This window comes from Oncorhynchus clarkii, chromosome 17 (genome assembly GCF_045791955.1).
Source record: "Oncorhynchus clarkii lewisi isolate Uvic-CL-2024 chromosome 17, UVic_Ocla_1.0, whole genome shotgun sequence".
NCBI classification, from domain to species: domain Eukaryota; kingdom Metazoa; phylum Chordata; class Actinopteri; order Salmoniformes; family Salmonidae; genus Oncorhynchus; species Oncorhynchus clarkii.
In genome coordinates this window covers 64611385-64627906 of record NC_092163.1, presented here as the reverse complement: position 1 = coordinate 64627906, position 16522 = coordinate 64611385, and the positions used below count along the sequence as shown (strand labels likewise).

Here is a 16522-nt window from a genome sequence, read left to right as displayed (position 1 = left end):
CACAAACAATTCCAGTCAATCAACATAACTCAATCTTCAAAAAGCTACAACTAATACACCTGTAAATGTTAGTTAACACCACACTTCTCTGGCTGGTGCTGAATGGGTTTTATGACAGTTTTATAATGTATTTCACAAATAGATAAAAAATGTTATAAGTTCATAAATATACAATATATATTCTGGATAAATTTCCTTCGAGCAAAATGTATATTCATTTATGTTTTACAGACATAAGTACATCACCTGAAAAATACATTTACGACCCCCAATGCACAGCAGTTTGGTCATCAGTTTCAGGTTTAGACTAGCTTGAAGAAATTCACACACAAACTATTGAATGTGAAAACACCAACATTTAAAACCAATATAACATTCCATTAAAGGTACTTGAGATAAAAGGAATAGCTTTACCTGTAAAACATGTCAATAGATGAAGCCATGACATTAATCAGTTAAAATGAAAGATCATTCTTAGCTACTCATGTTTCTTTCCAGAGGTATTAATTTCCTACCATTCAGGTTGTTAGTGATGCCCTTTTATAACGGTATAATCATGAACTTAAGATACACAAGAACAAACAAGCACATGTCATGGGAAGCTTATAAAAGAGCCGTTCTTGAATTGCGGTGGTATATGGGAATGGCATTAATTACTTTAAATAATTTTACCATTATGATAACATTGTGCCACCAATAGGAGTAGCGTATTACATGATACATTGGAAACGTAATCTCATACTACCACATTTATGAGTTTTGACATAAGGCCTGCTCATGCCAACAGTCCCATCCCCTAGCCCTGTTCTAGTTAGACCCCTTTTAATTTCTCCACATTAAGTTGACATCAGTTTATAAAGGAATTTAGAATCAAATCTAGCTTATTATCATGATACATACAGATCAAAATATGTGGTTTATTGTTGATAATGTTGTTACAATCTTATAAATACATAATATTATACACAACATCACAAAACTTCCACCTTGACGTAGACTTGAACATGGTAACACTTTTCTTATTTGCTCAAAATTCATACGCTGTCAACCATTTTCTGGTTTTAGTGTGTTCTCTCTTGGGGTCAATTTCCCCATCCCACTACTGCAATTGGTTAAGGCTTTTGAAGTTCATAAAGTGCCCTGAAGGAAAACATGCTACACAACTGAATGAATAGAAATTAATAGAAAGTTCATTAAACGACTGTCATAGACCTCTAAAAGTCCTCAGGTTTTTATCTGAACTTGGCTATTATGTCCTTTCACCAGCTGGACTCTTAGGAAATGCAGGAAAAAAAGAGCTTGCATGAAACAACAATTTGGCAACAACAGGAATTTCTTTCATTTGTTGATTGAAGACCAAGCTTTGAAAGGATTTGTGTTCACTTGAAAAACATGAGAAATAGCAAGCACAGTTGAAATGCGTATGTTTGATGGACAGATGAAGAGATAAGACATATATATTAATGTTTACAAACAGGTTCATTTACACGTTCACTGGTGTGTTTAAATACTTTTTAGTTGATATGAGTTCATTATATATTTTTGTAAATCACAAGACACTAAATTACCTCTTTTATATAACTATTCTTTATATCTCAGAAGATACAAAATAGTAATTTAGAATACATATATACTTTATTCTGTAAAAAATTATATATTGGGAGATTTGTTAGGTTAAACAACGAGGATGTTTGTTACATGTGGCTTGGGTCTGACCAACGATAGAATACAATACAGTAGCTACAGATAACAATATATTCTGTGACTCCTGGGACAGCTCCAGTGCAAATCCATTTCTTGCTTTGTGATCTAGGGGTCAAAAGTTGGTGGGCTCATTTTCAACAGAGGGCATTCAGATCGGCTTTACAGTCTTTTTCTGCTGTGGTTGTAATGTTTTTTTTTTTAGCTTGTGAGGTCACCTTATATCAGCTCCTTTTACTGCCTGCCTGCCTGCCCTCCCTCCCTCCCTCCCTCCCTCCCTCCCTCCCTCCCTCCCTCCCGCCCGCCCGCCCGCCCGCCCGCCCGCCCGCCCGCCCGCCCGCCCGCCTGCCTGCCTGCCTTAGCTTGTGAGGTCACCTTATATCAGCTCCTTTTACTGCCTGCCTGCCTGCCTGCCTGCCTGCCTGCCTGCCTGCCTGTCTGTCTGTCTGTCTGTCTGTCTGTCTGCCTGTCTGTCTGTCTGTCTGTCTGTCTGTCTGCCTGTCTGCCTGTCTGCCTGTCTGCCTGCCTGTCTGCCTGTCTGCCTGTCTGCCTGTCTGCCTGTCTGTCTACGTGTGTGTTTGAATATATATTCAGCTACATCAGACCAAAGTGCCAGGGTCAGCACTGGGCTCCTTTGTTGTCATGTCTTGCATCTGAGGATGAATGGGCTCTTGATAGAGTGAGAACTCCATTGACCTGCCATAGAGAGGGCACAAATCCTTACAGTACTCAGCAAACAAACATGATCAAAAGTACTCTAATGTGCACCTGTGTGAATGTTACCAACAATCATTCCTAAGTAGAGAAATACTCACCTTCCATGCAGTGGGTGGCCATGGAAGCTGGCTGACTGAGACATCTGGGACCTATGCAGTGGATCACCTTGTATAGACTGAGCCTGGTGCACAAAAGGGTGGGGGTATGAGAGACGGGAGACCCCTGCATCATGCCCCTTCGATGTAGTGGTAGGGTAGCCGAGGGCGTTCCTCAGATACCAGTCTCTGAGACCCTCCAGCGCCAAGGCTTTATGCAGACTCCTCGTCGAGTCCTCAGGGGTGGGGAGAGAGAACTGGGGAGGCCTGCGATTGAATGATGGGCCGGACAGCTCAGTCTGGAAGGGGTGCAGGTTGGGAATGGAGGAGGTAGTGGAGCTTGGGGCAGGGTGGGGAGACTCATAGGCAGAGAGCAGGATGGCGTCCTGCTGCAGGGGGATGAAGGGTCCACAGGACTTGGTCCGGGTGACTTTGACTCTGCGAGGCTCTGCCTGGGAGCTATGGATCACTCTGGGACTGTAGGAAGGAGTAGCGCTGGGAAGATGCACCTGGGAGTGGGAGAAGCCATTGGCGTGAGGAGGCACTGCAGCAGTGGACAATCGAGGAGAGGAAATGTCCTGCCAGATTCTACCTGTTGATTGGTACAGCTGGTGTTGCACTTGCATCCTCTGTTGCTTTCCCCAGATGTAATCCATTAGGAGCTCGTTGTAACCCCCTCCTTCTGCTGCTTCTACTCTCCCACCCATGGACAGCCGCAGGTTGGCCTGCTCCTGTCTCTCAGGACTGCCCAGGTGGATGTGCCTCAGCTTGCCGTCAGTGAGGGCCTCAGAACTTTTGTAAGGCCCTCCTCTGGGGGGCATCCCATTCCTGGGGGCTGGGTCCTCAGGGAGACTGGAGCGGTCAAGCAGGGCCTCAGAACTGTTGCTCCGCCGGGCACGGGAGCTGTAAGGGCAGCCTCTGCGCTCCGAGGAGGAGCCTTCCTGGGCCAGGGGCTCCATATGTGGTACATCCAGGCTGCCAGACCACTGCTTTAGTGAAATCCCACAAGAGTCATCTGATCTGAAAGAGCGATAGAGAGCAATGAGCATTTGATGGGCTTATTGTGATAGTGTGTTTACATTATGACAATAACCTATCTTTACATTTTCAAATGATTGAATTTGTCATATCAAAGCTATGAATACAAAAATAAGTTTAAAAAAAGAGCATGAAATAAGTCAATATGACACTAAGCACCTGACTTCTCGCAAAATAAAATCATCTTGGGAGCCTTGACTGGCATCTTGAGAGCCATCACTGGCATGTTCTGTAGCCTAATTACCTGCTGCACTCATTGGTCAGTCGGTCAGCCTCTCTGTCATCATAGTGGGTGAGTAGCAGTGGATGTGCTGCATTAAGCAAAAGCACTGGACCAGAGGAGGAATATTACCTGACATGAACACTGATTGGGGCGGTTCGGGCGAGGAGGGGGGTAGCAGGAACACTTCTGCCTTCAACATTAGATGCACTCCTTGGTAGAGAATGACTAGGGCTAGGGAAAAACATCAAAACATAGCATTAGACACAAAAAGAAGGAGTGCTTTACACATATATACAGTGTCACGGCTCCTCCTCTGCAGTGCAGGGGCGGTTTCTCCTGCAGGCAGAGGAGGGTCATTAGTGATTGGAGTCACCTGGGCTCTAAGTATTTAAACTGTCACTAATCACTTCTCTCTCTCCGCTCCTCCAGGTATGAACCTGTTTTGTTTGTTCTTTTGTAGTTTTGCATAGTTTTCACGCAGTCATTCACACACACAGATTCACGCATCCATGCACTTTACATACACCTTACATTATGATACTTCCACACCTCATTAACATCAACATTTTTTAAATTGGCCTATACCTGTTTGCGTCCCCTCATTTTTGCCACAGGCTATGAGCCGGCCTGTGACAAGTCTTGGCCAAAAGTTTTGAGAATGAGACAAATATAAATTTTCACAAAGTCTGCTGCCTCATTGTCTTTAGATATTTTTGTAAGATGTTACTATGGAATACTGAAGGATAATTACAAGCATTTCTGTCACGCTCTGACCATAGAGAACTGTTTATTCTCTATGTTGGTTAGGTCGGGGTGTAATTAAGGGTGGGTTATCTAGGGGAATTATATACCTATGTTGGCCTGATTATGGTTCCCAATCAGAGGCAGCTGTTTATCGTTGTCTCTGATTGGGGATCATATTTAGGTAGCCATTTCCCCATTGTGATTTGTGGGATCTTGACTATGTTTGTGTGTAGTTGCTTTCTGCACTGTATGTAGCGTCACGTTTAGTTTATTCACTTTATTGTTTTGTGGTTTAAGTTCTCTTCAAAATAAAAGGATGGAAACATACCACGCTGCACCTTGGTCCACTCCTTATAATGATCGTGACAATTTCATAAGTGTCAAAGGCTTTTATTGACAATTACATGAAGTTGATGCAAATAGTCAATATTTGCAGTGTTGACCCAGCTTTTTCAAGACCTCTGCAATCCGCCCTGGTATGCTGTCAATTAACTTCTGGGCCACATCCTGACTGATGGCAGCCCATTCTTGCATAATCAATGCTTGGAGTTTGTCAGAATTAGTGGGTTTTTGTTTGTCCACCCGCCTCTTGAGGATTGAGCACAAGTTCTCAATGGGATTAGGGTCTGGGGAGTTTCCTGGCCATGGATCCAAAATATCTATGTTTTGTTCCCCGAGCCACTTAGTTATCACTTTTGCCTTATGGCAAGGTGCTCCATCATGCTGGAAAAGGCATTGTTCGTCACCAAACTGTTCCTGGATGGTTGGGAGAAGTTGCTCTCGGGGATGTGTTGGTACCATTCTTTATTCATGGCTGTGTTCTTAGACAAAATTGTGAGTGAGCCCACACTCTTGGCTGAGAAGCAACCCCACACATGAATGGTCTCAGAATGCTTTACTGTTGGCATGACACAGGACTGATGGTAGCGCTCACCTTGTCTTCTCCGGACAAGCTTTTTCCGGATACCCCAAACAATCAGAAAGGGTATTCATCAGAGAAAATGACTTTCAATCCCTGTACCTTTTGCAGAATATCAGTCTGTCCCTGATGTTTTTCCTGGAGTGAAGTGGCTTATTTGCTGCCCTTCTTGACACCAGGCCATCCTCCAAGTCTTCGCCTCACTGTGCGTGCAGATGCACTCACAGCTGCCTGCTGCCATTCCTGAACAAGCTCTGTACTGGTGGTGCCCCGATCCCGCAGCTGAATCAACTTTAGGAGACGGTCCTGGTGCTTGCTGGACTTTCTTGGGCGCCCTGAAGCCTTCACATAAATGGTTGATTTAGGTGCAATCTTACTGGCAGCAATATCCTTGCCTGTGAAGCCCTTTTTGTGCAAAGCAGGTAACCATGGTTGACAGAGGAAGAACAATGATTCCAAGCACCACTCTCCTTTTGAAGCTTCCAGTCTGTTATTCGAACTCAATCAGCATGACAGAGTGATCTCCAGCCTTGTCCTCGTCAACACTCACACCTGTGTTAACGAGAGAATCACTGACATGATGTCAGCTGGTCCTTTTGTGGCAGGGCTGAAATGCAGTGGAAATGTTTTTGGGGGATTCAGTTCATTTGCATGGCAAAGAGGGACTTGCAATTTATCTGATCACTCGTCATAACATTCTGGAGTATATGCAAATTGCCATCATACAAACTGAGGCAGCAGACTTTGTGAAAATGTATATTTGTGTCATTCTCAACTTTTGGCCACGACTGTACACACACACACACACACACACACACACACACACACAGTGACATTACCTGATAGAGCTGGTCACAGAGTTACGGCGTGTTCTCATTTCATAGTATATCTCCACTGGGGACAGTTTCCTACAGACCTGGTGGTCTGGGCTGCCCAGACGGGGCTGGGACATGGAGCGGTGGTCTTCTGCAACACTGGGAGAGGACTCCTCTGAGGGAGGGAGAATATGGGGTTTGGTCTTAACTAGAGTCACTAACTCACAATTGACACACAATTACAGTAAACAGGTCATTCTCTTTCATGAACATTATCAGGCAGCAGCCGTGTAACTCAGAATTTGACGATGAGAAATGTGATTCTTCGCCGCTCTCATTTTCACGATCTGTCATCCAGTAACTGATTTATAAACTGTGAATGTGAAGAGCACCAAATAATACAATCTCTCTTCTGTGGCATCACAGAATAATGTAATGATACTAACTCCGCCTAGACATTTTGAGAATATTTTGCACAACTGATATACACCTGAAGTCGGAAGTTTACATACAACACAGCCAAATACATTTAAACTCAGTTTTTCACAATTCCTGACATTTAATCAGAGTAAAAATTCCCTGTTTTAGGTCAGTTAGGATCACCACTTTATTTTAAGAATGTGAAATGTCAGAATAATAGTAGAGAGAATGATTTATTTCAGCTTTTATTTATTTCTTCACATTCCCAGTGGGTCAGAAGTTTACATACACTCAATTAGTATTTGGTAGCATTGCCTTTAAATTGTTTGACTTTGGTCAAACTTTTTCTGGTAGCCTTCCACAAGCTTCCCACAATAAGTTGGGTGAATTTTGGCCCATTCCTTCTTACAGAGCTGGTGTAACCGAGTCAGGTTTGTAGGTCTCCTTGCTCGCACATGCTTTTCAGTTCTGCCCACATATTTTCCATGGGACTGAGGTTAGGGCTTGTGATGGCCACTCCAATACCTTGACTTTGTTGTCCTTAAGCCCTTTTGCTACAAATTTGGAAGTATTCTTGGGGTCATTGTCCATTTGGAAGACCCATTTGCGACCAAGCTTTAACTGATGTCTTGAGATGCTTCAATATATCCACATAATTTTCCTCCCTCGTGATGCCATCTATTTTGTGAGGAGGAGCAAAGCTGCTTCACGGTGGGGATGGTGTTCTTCGACTTGCAAGCATCCCCCTTTTCCCTCCAAACATAACAATGGTCATTATGGCTAAACAGTTATATTTTTGTTTCATCAGACCAGAGGAAATTTCTCCAAAAAGTATGTTCTTTGTCCCCATGTGCAGCTGCAAACAATAGTCTGGATTTTTTATGGCAGTTTTGGAGCAGTGGCTTCTTCCTTGCTAAGCGGCCTTTCAGGTTATGTCGATATAGGACTTGTTTTACTGTGGAAATAGATACTTTTGTAACTGTTTCCTCCAGCATCTTCACAAGGTCCGTTGCTGTTGTTTTGGGATTGATTTGCACTTTTCGCACCAAAGTACGTTCATCTCTAGGAGACAGAACGCATCTCCTTCCTGATCGGTATGACGGCTGCATGGTCTACATGGTGTTTATACTTGCGTACTATTGTTTGTACAGATAAACGCGGTACCTTCAGGCGTTTGGAAATAAATGTCCAAAGTAGATGTCCTAACCGACTTGCCAAAACTATAGTTTGTTAACAATAAATTTGTGGAGTGGTTGAAAATCGAGTTTTAATTACTCTAATCTAAGTGTATGTAAACTTCAACTGTATTTGTGGAACAAACAAAGATAACTGTTCAATGATTTTACAGACCAGCTTTAATAGATTCAGTTGTTATTATTGCATTTGCAGCTCTGGCCGACTCACCATTGTCATGGCACGTTGAATCTGACATGGAGCTAGTACTCTCCGACATCACTGTGTCCTCTGGAAGATAAACAAACACAACCTGTCATCACAGGCAACAACAACCTCAGAAATACATAAATAAAGATGTTTTATTGTCACATATACTGGATAGGTACAGTGAAATGTGTTGTTTTACACAGTACAACACAGGCAGGAAGTGAAGACATTGAGGAATACACCACATCAGTCACTGGCTTTATCAATAAGTGCATTGAGGACGTCGTCCCCACAGTGACCGTACGTTCATACCCCAACCAGAAGCCATGGATTACAGGCAACATTCACACTGAGCTAAAGGGTAGAGCTGCCGCTTTCAAGGTGCGGGACTCTAACCCGGAAGCTTACAAGAAATCCCGCTATGCCCTGCGACGAACCATCAAACAGGCAAAACGTCAATACAGAGCTAAGATTGAATCATACTACACCGGCTCTGATGCTCGTCGGATGGGGCAGGGCTTGCAAACTATTACAGACTACAAAGGGTAGCACAGCCGCGAGCTTCCCAGTGACACGAGCCTATCAGACGAGCTAAATCATTTCTATGCTCGCTTCGAGGCAAGCAACACTGAGGCATGCATGCGAGCATCAGCTGTTCCGGACGACTGTGTGATCACTCTCTCCGTAGCCAACGTGAGTAAGACCTTTAAACAGGTCAACATACACAAGGCTGCGGGGCCAGACCGATTACCAGGACGTGTGCTCCGGGCATGTGCTGACCAACTGGCAGGTGTCTTCACTGACATTTTCAGCATGTCCCTGATTGAGTCTGTAATACCAACATGCTTCAAGCAGACCACCATAGTCCCTGTGCTCAAGAACACTCAGGCAACCTGCCTAAATGACTACAGACCCATAGCACTCACATCTGTAGCCATGAAGTGCTTTGAAATTCTGGTAATGGCTCGCATCAACACCATTATCCCAGAAACCCTAGACCCACTCAAATTTAACAGATCCACAGATGATGCAATCTCTATTGCACTCCACACTGCCCTTTCCCACCTGGACAAAAGGAACAACTATGTGAGAATGCTGTTCATTGACTACAGCTCAGCATTCAACACCATAGTACCCTCAAAGCTCATCACCAAGCTAAGGATCCTGGGACTAAACACCTCCCTCTGCAACTGGATCCTGGACTTCCTGACAGGCCGCCCCCAGGTGGTGAGGGTAGGTAGCAACACATCTGCCACGCTGATCCTCAACACTGGAGCTCCCCAGGGGGGCGTGCTCAGTCCTCTCCTGTACTCCCTGTTCACCCACGACTGCATGGCCAGGCACAACTCCAACACCATCATTAAGTTTGCTGACGACACAACAGTGGTAGGCCTGATCACCGACAACGACGAGACAGCCTATAGGGAGGTGGTCAGAGACCTGGCCGGGTGGTGCCAGAATAACAACCTATCCCTCAACGTAACCAAGACTAAGGAGATGATTGTGGACTACAGAAAAAGGAGCACCGAGCACGTCCCCATTCTCATCGACGGGGCTGTAGTGGAGCAGGTTGAGAGCTTCAAATTCCTTGGTGTCCACATCAACAACAAACTAGATTGGTCCAAACACACCAAGACAGTCGTGAAGAGGGCACGACAAAGCCTATTCCCCCTCAGGAAACTAAAAAGATTTGGCATGGGTCCTGAGATCCTCAAAAGTTTCTACGGCTGCAACATCGAAAGCATCCTGACCGGTTGCATCACTGCCTGGTACGGCAATTGCTCGGCCTCCGACCGCAAGGCACTTCAGAGGGTAGTGCGTACGGCCCAGTACATCACTGGGGCAAAGCTGCCTGTCATCCAGGACCTCTACACCAGGCGGTGTCAGAGGAAGGCCCTAAAAATTGTCAAAGACCCCAGCCACCCAAGTGGCCGTCCTGTTCTCTCTACTACTGCATGGCGAGCGGTACCGTAGTGCCAAGTCTAGGACAAAAAGGCTTCTCAACAGTTTTTTCCCCCAAGCCATAAGACTCCTGAACAGCTAACCAAATGGTTACCCGGACTATTTGCATTCTGTGCCCCCCCCTCCTAACCCCTCTTTTACGCTGCTGCTACTCTCTGTTTATCTTATATGCATAGTCACTTTAACTTTACATTCATGTACATACTTCCTAAATGGCCCGACCAACCAGTGCTCCCGCACATTGGCTAACCGGGCTATCTGCATTGTCCCACCACCTGCCAACCCGTCTTTTTATGCTTCTGCTACTCTTTGTTCATCATATATGCACAGTCACTTTAACGATACCTACATGTACATACTACCCCAATAAGCCTGACTAACAGGTGACTGTATATAGCTTTCTACTCTTTTGTCAAATGTCTTTTTACTGTTGTTTTATTTCTTTACCTACACACATACACCTTTTTTCCCCGGCACCATAGGTTAGAGCCTGTAAGTAAGCATTTCACTGTAAGGTACCTGTTGTATTCGGCGCACTTGACAAATAAACTTTGATTTGATTTGAGACCAAATACACAGGCCATCACAGCATCGGAAAGGAGAGGAAACTGCCTCATATAAAAGTTCAATCCTATGTGTGGTGAGAGGTTGTTCAGACTTTTCTCTGTGGATATCATGGTACTGTAACATTGTGCAATATCTTTATGTGTAGCTGTTAATACATCTTGGAACTCTTGCTGTATGCAGCACTACCTTACCTGTGTGACATCCCCGGTGGACGGTCCTCCTGCTGTTGGGGACATTCCTGTCTGACTCTGAGTGTCTGTACAGAGCCCCACTGAAGAGTGTTTTCATCTGCCTTCGCTGACCTGACTCATCCTGCACAAAGCAATAACTTAGTCAGTGATGTGTTGTATTAACAGACATATAGGTCCTCTGTGACCAGTGTCATAGTCTCTGAATGTTCTCTGACCTCTCCCTTGGTGTTGTAATGTGCCAGTCCAGCCCTGCGCTGTACAACAGGAGCTCTCTCTCCTGTCTCCAGGGGAAAAGCATGTGGGACCATCCCGGTCAGCTCCTGCAGATATTTTCATACTTTTTTTACCACTATTTTCATACGGCCAATGCCAAGTCAAATTTCATACTGTCTGTTATTAAATATATCAAACAGCAATAGGAACAAACATAATAAACATTTGTATCATACACAGGCTGGAGAATAACAGTGTAAATTAAAATTAGCTAGAACTAATGCTACTGTGATCATATGAACATTGGTCAAGAATAGTATCATTTGAATGGTAGTGCATCAAACCACCACATCTAATGCACTAAACAGTATATAGAGAGCATTTCCATGCATGAATAATCTTGGTCTGGAGAGAAGCTGAGACACATCTGTGTTGAATTCTAAACCAAAAATCAGGGGAAATGTGTGAAACAGCTGTGAGTGAAAAGCTGGATTTGGTGCCTGGTAAAGTATTTTGGTCTCTGTCTCTGGAGAAATCAGTCTAACATTCATATGCTTTCGCTTCATATTCTTGACTGACACTGCTCTGTAAGGGGGAAACTTTAAAGAGTGACTGCACTTCCTGATTTTACCTCGTTTTAGATTTGGTTTATTAAGAAAGGCTCACGGCCATGACTGAATTAGAACATGAGTTGGTTTAGTTTTTTTATTTAACATTTATTTAAACTAGGCAAGTCAGTTAAGAACAAATTCTTATTTAAAATGAGGGCCTAACCCGGCCAAACCTGGTCCAATTGTGCGCCGCCATATAGGACTCCCAATCATGGCGGGATGTGATGCTGCCTGGATTCGAACCACAGTGATGCCTCTTGCACTGAGATGCAGTGCCTTAGACTGCTGCGCCACTAGGGAGCCTAGGTGTGTGTTTTGATGTGGGTGTCTCGTGTGTGTTCGCAGGTGGGAAGAGTTAGACAATTTATTTCGGCAATTAGCTTTAGCCGGCTTGTGTACAACTGGCAAAGTTGGTTTGACTTTGGATAGCCTCCGGGGCTAGTTAGGAGCTGTCAATAAATTACACATTGTAAATGAGACAATTATTTTGTTGCTCACCTTTTAGTTCTCATTAAATGCTTTCAATATTTGTATCCATTTCTACAATTTATCATTGGTTTGAGATTTTTAAGTAATTGAAATTTGGAACCATTGGAATTTTAACATATTGTTCCATGTACATTGTGTAATTTGCAGATGGTCCCTAACTAGCCCTATAGGGATTTCCAAAGGTAACCCAAATTTACCACAGCATTACAATTGGGTCATGAACAGCTGCACTCCGAAACGCTGATTACTTGTGTGCTGCCAGCATTGTGATGCAATTACGACCACAAGTCTCACAAAACTCTGTTTTTGACGAGAATGACTGACCAAAATTATCCTATTTACACTTTGCCAATTTTGACAGTAGAATAAATGTTTCTGACTCATTTCAATGCCACTTAGGCTGTTTTCTAAACAAGAAGTTGCTTTTTAAGGGCAGTTGCTCTTTAAACTTTGCTTTTTGAAATTATATAAAAAATCAAAAAGTTGCCAAAAATGGTTCATTCATCTGTGCAGACAAACTCATTAAGCCTGATTTATTATTTCAGGTGGTTGAGGTTTACAGGGGTTGAGAGCTTATCTGTATTGAGTCAGAAACAGAAAACAAACCTGACGTTGGTTCTTGCTTTCCATTAATCTGATAAAGCACACGTCTCGATAGCATGGCTTGGGTGTATGGAGCCATTCCCTCTAACGTGCTTTGAGCCCTACAATAGTTAAAAGGTAGGAGAGAGGAACTGACCTGAGCCCGCGAATGGTTTAAAGGTAGGGGAGAGGAACTGACCTGAGCCCGAAAATGGTTAAAAGGTAGGGGAGAGGAACTGACCTGAGCCCGCGAATGGTTAAAAGGTAGGGGAGAGGAACCGACCTGAGCCCAAAAATGGTTAAAAGGCAGGGGAGAGGAACTGACCTGAGCCCGCAAATGGTTAAAAGGTAGGGGAGAGGGCCTCCCGGGTGGCGCAGTGGTTAAGGCAGTACAGCGCCAGCTGTGCCCCCAGAGACTCTGGGTTCGCGCCCAGGCTCTGTCAAAACCGGCAGCGACCGGGAGGTCTGTGGGGCGACGCACAATTGGCATAGTGTCGTCCGTGTTAGGGAGGGTTTGGCCAGTAGGGAAATCCTTGTCTCATCGTGCACCAGCGACTCCTGTGGCGGGCCGGGCGCAGTGCGTGCTAGCCAAGGTTGCCAGGTGCACAATGTTTCCTCCAACACATTGGTGCGGCTGGCTTCCGGGTTGGATGGCGCTGTGTTAAGAAGCAGTGCGGCTAGGATAGGTTGTGTATCGGAGGACGCATGACTTTCAACCTTCGCCTCTCCTGAGCCCGTACGGGAGTTGTAGCGATGAGACAAGATAGTAGCTACTAAACAATTGGATACCACGATATTGGGGAGAAAAAGGGGTAAAATAAAAAATATTTTAAAAAGGTAGGGGAGAGGAACTGACTTGAGCCCGAAAATGTTTAAAAGGTAGGGGAGAGAGGAACTACAATAGTTAAAAGGTAGGAGAGAGGAACTGACCGCCTCCAGCAGACACACTTGTCTCAGCTCTCTCATTCGGCTGCTGAGGATGTCCTCCAGGATTTGCTTTCTCTCCTGTAGTGCGGAGATGCGCTCAGCTTGCAGCTTGCTGTCCTGATCTACACACCAACAAACATGTCAACATGTTCAGTTAAGACAACAATTATACAATTACTATGTAACCGCAATGGTGTTACTAAGTACCTAATATCAGAAACCCAGAACTAAAATATTGCATACTTGTGCCATATGCTCAATTAAGTTCTGGGGGCAGATGTGTTAACAATCAAGCTTCATTTATATAGCTGATTTCAGACATAAATGTAACACAATGCACTTAATCCCCCCCCCCACCCCCCCGGCAGGTAGCCTAGAGGTTAGAGCGTTGGACTGGTAGCAAGATCGAATCCCCGAGCTGACAAGGTAAAAATTTGTCCCTGAACAAGGCAGTTAACCCACTGTTCCTAGGCCGTCATATAAAATAATAATTTGTTCTTAACTGACTTGCCTAGTTAAATAAAGGTAAAACATTTTATTTTAAATAACTAGCCCCCCCCCCCCCCAGAAACAAAACAATGAAAATAAAAACATAATTATGTTTAGAGGATAGAAAAAACAACAATTACAAAAACTGAAATACTAAAAAAGCACCCCAAGGACAAGCAAAGCTAGAAAAGTGTGTTTTAATATCTCTTTTAAATATGTCCACAGTTTCGGCCCCCCTCAGGTTCTTTGGCAGGCTTTTCCAGAGGCTGGTGGCATAGTTACTAAAGACTGCATCTCCATGCATCTTGGTCCTAGGCTTTGGGATAGTTAAAAGGCCATTGCCAGAGGACCTGAGGGACCTACTGGGTACATAACTCAAAAGCATGTCTGATAGTTAGAAAACATACTACAACAAAGAGCCGAAGCAAGGCGGTTGCTCCACCCCACATTCTCTGTAAGTTTTGTGCAAGTCTATGGGCCAAATGTCCCATGCCCTTCCGAAATTCGAAAGATGCAAATACCTGCAAAATCGGAAATTGTCCAAATTATCAGTGACAAAGAAATCTGTACAACGGAACAAAGTTCCTTGTTAGTCGTCACATCCCAGTCTGTTGACAGACACCACGATACCATCCTATCTTACATGCGTCTGTCCACGCGAGATTACTAAATACCAACATCTCTTTGTGAAGGTGTAAAACTCACCTGGAGACCCCACACCCATGGATGTGATGAGACACCTTTTGACCTCCATGTGGTCTGATTCGTGAGGCCTTGTTTCTCAAACCTCAGCCAATCAAAACCTCACCTACTGAGAGAGTGCACTGTGGTTACCTAATAGAAATGGGACAAATAATTTTGCATAGAGAACAGGTTGGCTTAAATATTCAAATACCTTGCAACTTCAAGCATATGTTCTCCAGGTGTCTGGTTAGCCATCTATTTTTGTTAAGCCAGTAAGAAATGTGCGTCTTCCACTGGTCCCCAAAAGTAAAGTGATCCCAGCCACCACCAGTGAGGGGAGCCACTATGTCTCTCTTCAAGTGTCTAATGTTAAATCCTGTAACAGAAAGAGACAGAGCATTTACATTTTCAGTAATGTGACTAAACACAAATAGGCCTACAGTTAACACAGAACGTGACAGACTATCAGACCTAGCCTGTCTATGTCCATTGTATGTACATGATTGAAAAAGCATGCTTTTTGGAATTTGTATGGCTTCACGTTAACAGGTTCTTTCAAAGGTTTTCTTAAGCACGGCTGTGCTGCTGTCGTAGGGACGAGGAGGAGCCGATCTGCCTGTCTGACAGACTATCTATACTAAACAAAAATATAAATTTAACACTCATCAAAAGATTTTACTTGAAATAAATTCATTAGGCTTTAATCTATGGATTTCACATTGTCATGACGTTGGCCTGGGGGTAGGTTTATGACAGTCATAAATACCTCTTCCCCCCTTTTTCCTCTCTCTACCCTACTGATGTTACATTTGCAAAACCCTTGATTAACATAGAGAATCTGGGAACATCAGAAGGTGGGGGGAAATGAACTATAATTCTGGTAATCCGATCAATTGAACATATGCGGTGGTACTTAATGAATATGATGTCAGTTCGGTTGTCATCTGAGACATTCTCATCAATGATAAGATGACAAACTCTACAGTGGAAAGTCTACACATCAGAGTTATTGGATTCACATGCAATTGTTGTTCAATTTAAATGTTTGAATATGAAATTATTTGTGATGGGATGAAATGTGATTTTAGCTTCTAAAATGTGAGATTTGGGTTTTCATAAGGTTCTGCTCAATCAGTGGCCCGTTCCTGTGAAGGGACATGGGCTATAAAACTTTTCAAACACGCCCTCCTCTCCCTTCCTATATAAAGCCTTGAAGACAATGTAACCTCCTGTTCCGAGGATGTGAGGACTGTAGTATCTGGGATCTACATCTGTTTATATTAGTTACTGTGCTGTTACTAAGCAGTAATGCATTACGGAAGTGTTACGTTACTACACCTAATAGGAAATGCACATGCGCACTGGAATGCCGCGAACTGTGGAGCACGAGGGGTTTTGACTAAACGAAAACTAACTGTACTCCCGTCTCCTGCCTCGTCATTTCTCCACAACACAAATATTACAAGGACGACGGTCCGATGTCAGAATGGTTCAGATAATCCAAATGGGCGGAAATTTAGAATGCATAACATACTGTATTTACGATAGCACAACTTCGCCCTTTGTTCCTCAGTCTTCCCGCTCTTTCACTCAAACCCAGCCCATTTTCTTTTGTGTAACAAGCTGTCATATCTGTTCCGCCCGCTAGGGATGTTTTCCTTTATGACGTAATTTGTAATCAAGTTATGATTTAATTATGTGTATGTGTAATTCTGTGTTATTAGTTAGGTATTTAGTAAATAAATAATTAAA

The 16522-nt window shown here is 43.8% G+C and overlaps 1 protein-coding gene across 1 annotated transcript; it reads right to left on the bottom strand.

Moving 5' to 3' along the window:
- Window positions 1–2288: 2288 nt before the first annotated feature.
- LOC139371271 (coiled-coil domain containing 120b) lies at window positions 2289–14840 on the bottom strand. The gene is made up of 9 exons (XM_071111552.1): window positions 14792–14840; window positions 13601–13719; window positions 10991–11095; window positions 10776–10896; window positions 8077–8136; window positions 6277–6427; window positions 3904–4005; window positions 2517–3533; window positions 2289–2397 (listed from the first exon to the last, which is right to left on the bottom strand). The coding sequence occupies exons 1-9, from the start codon at window positions 14838–14840 to the stop codon at window positions 2301–2303; spliced, it is 1821 nt and encodes a 606-aa protein (XP_070967653.1). The 3' UTR covers window positions 2289–2300.
- Between the last annotated feature and the right edge of the window lie 1682 nt (window positions 14841–16522).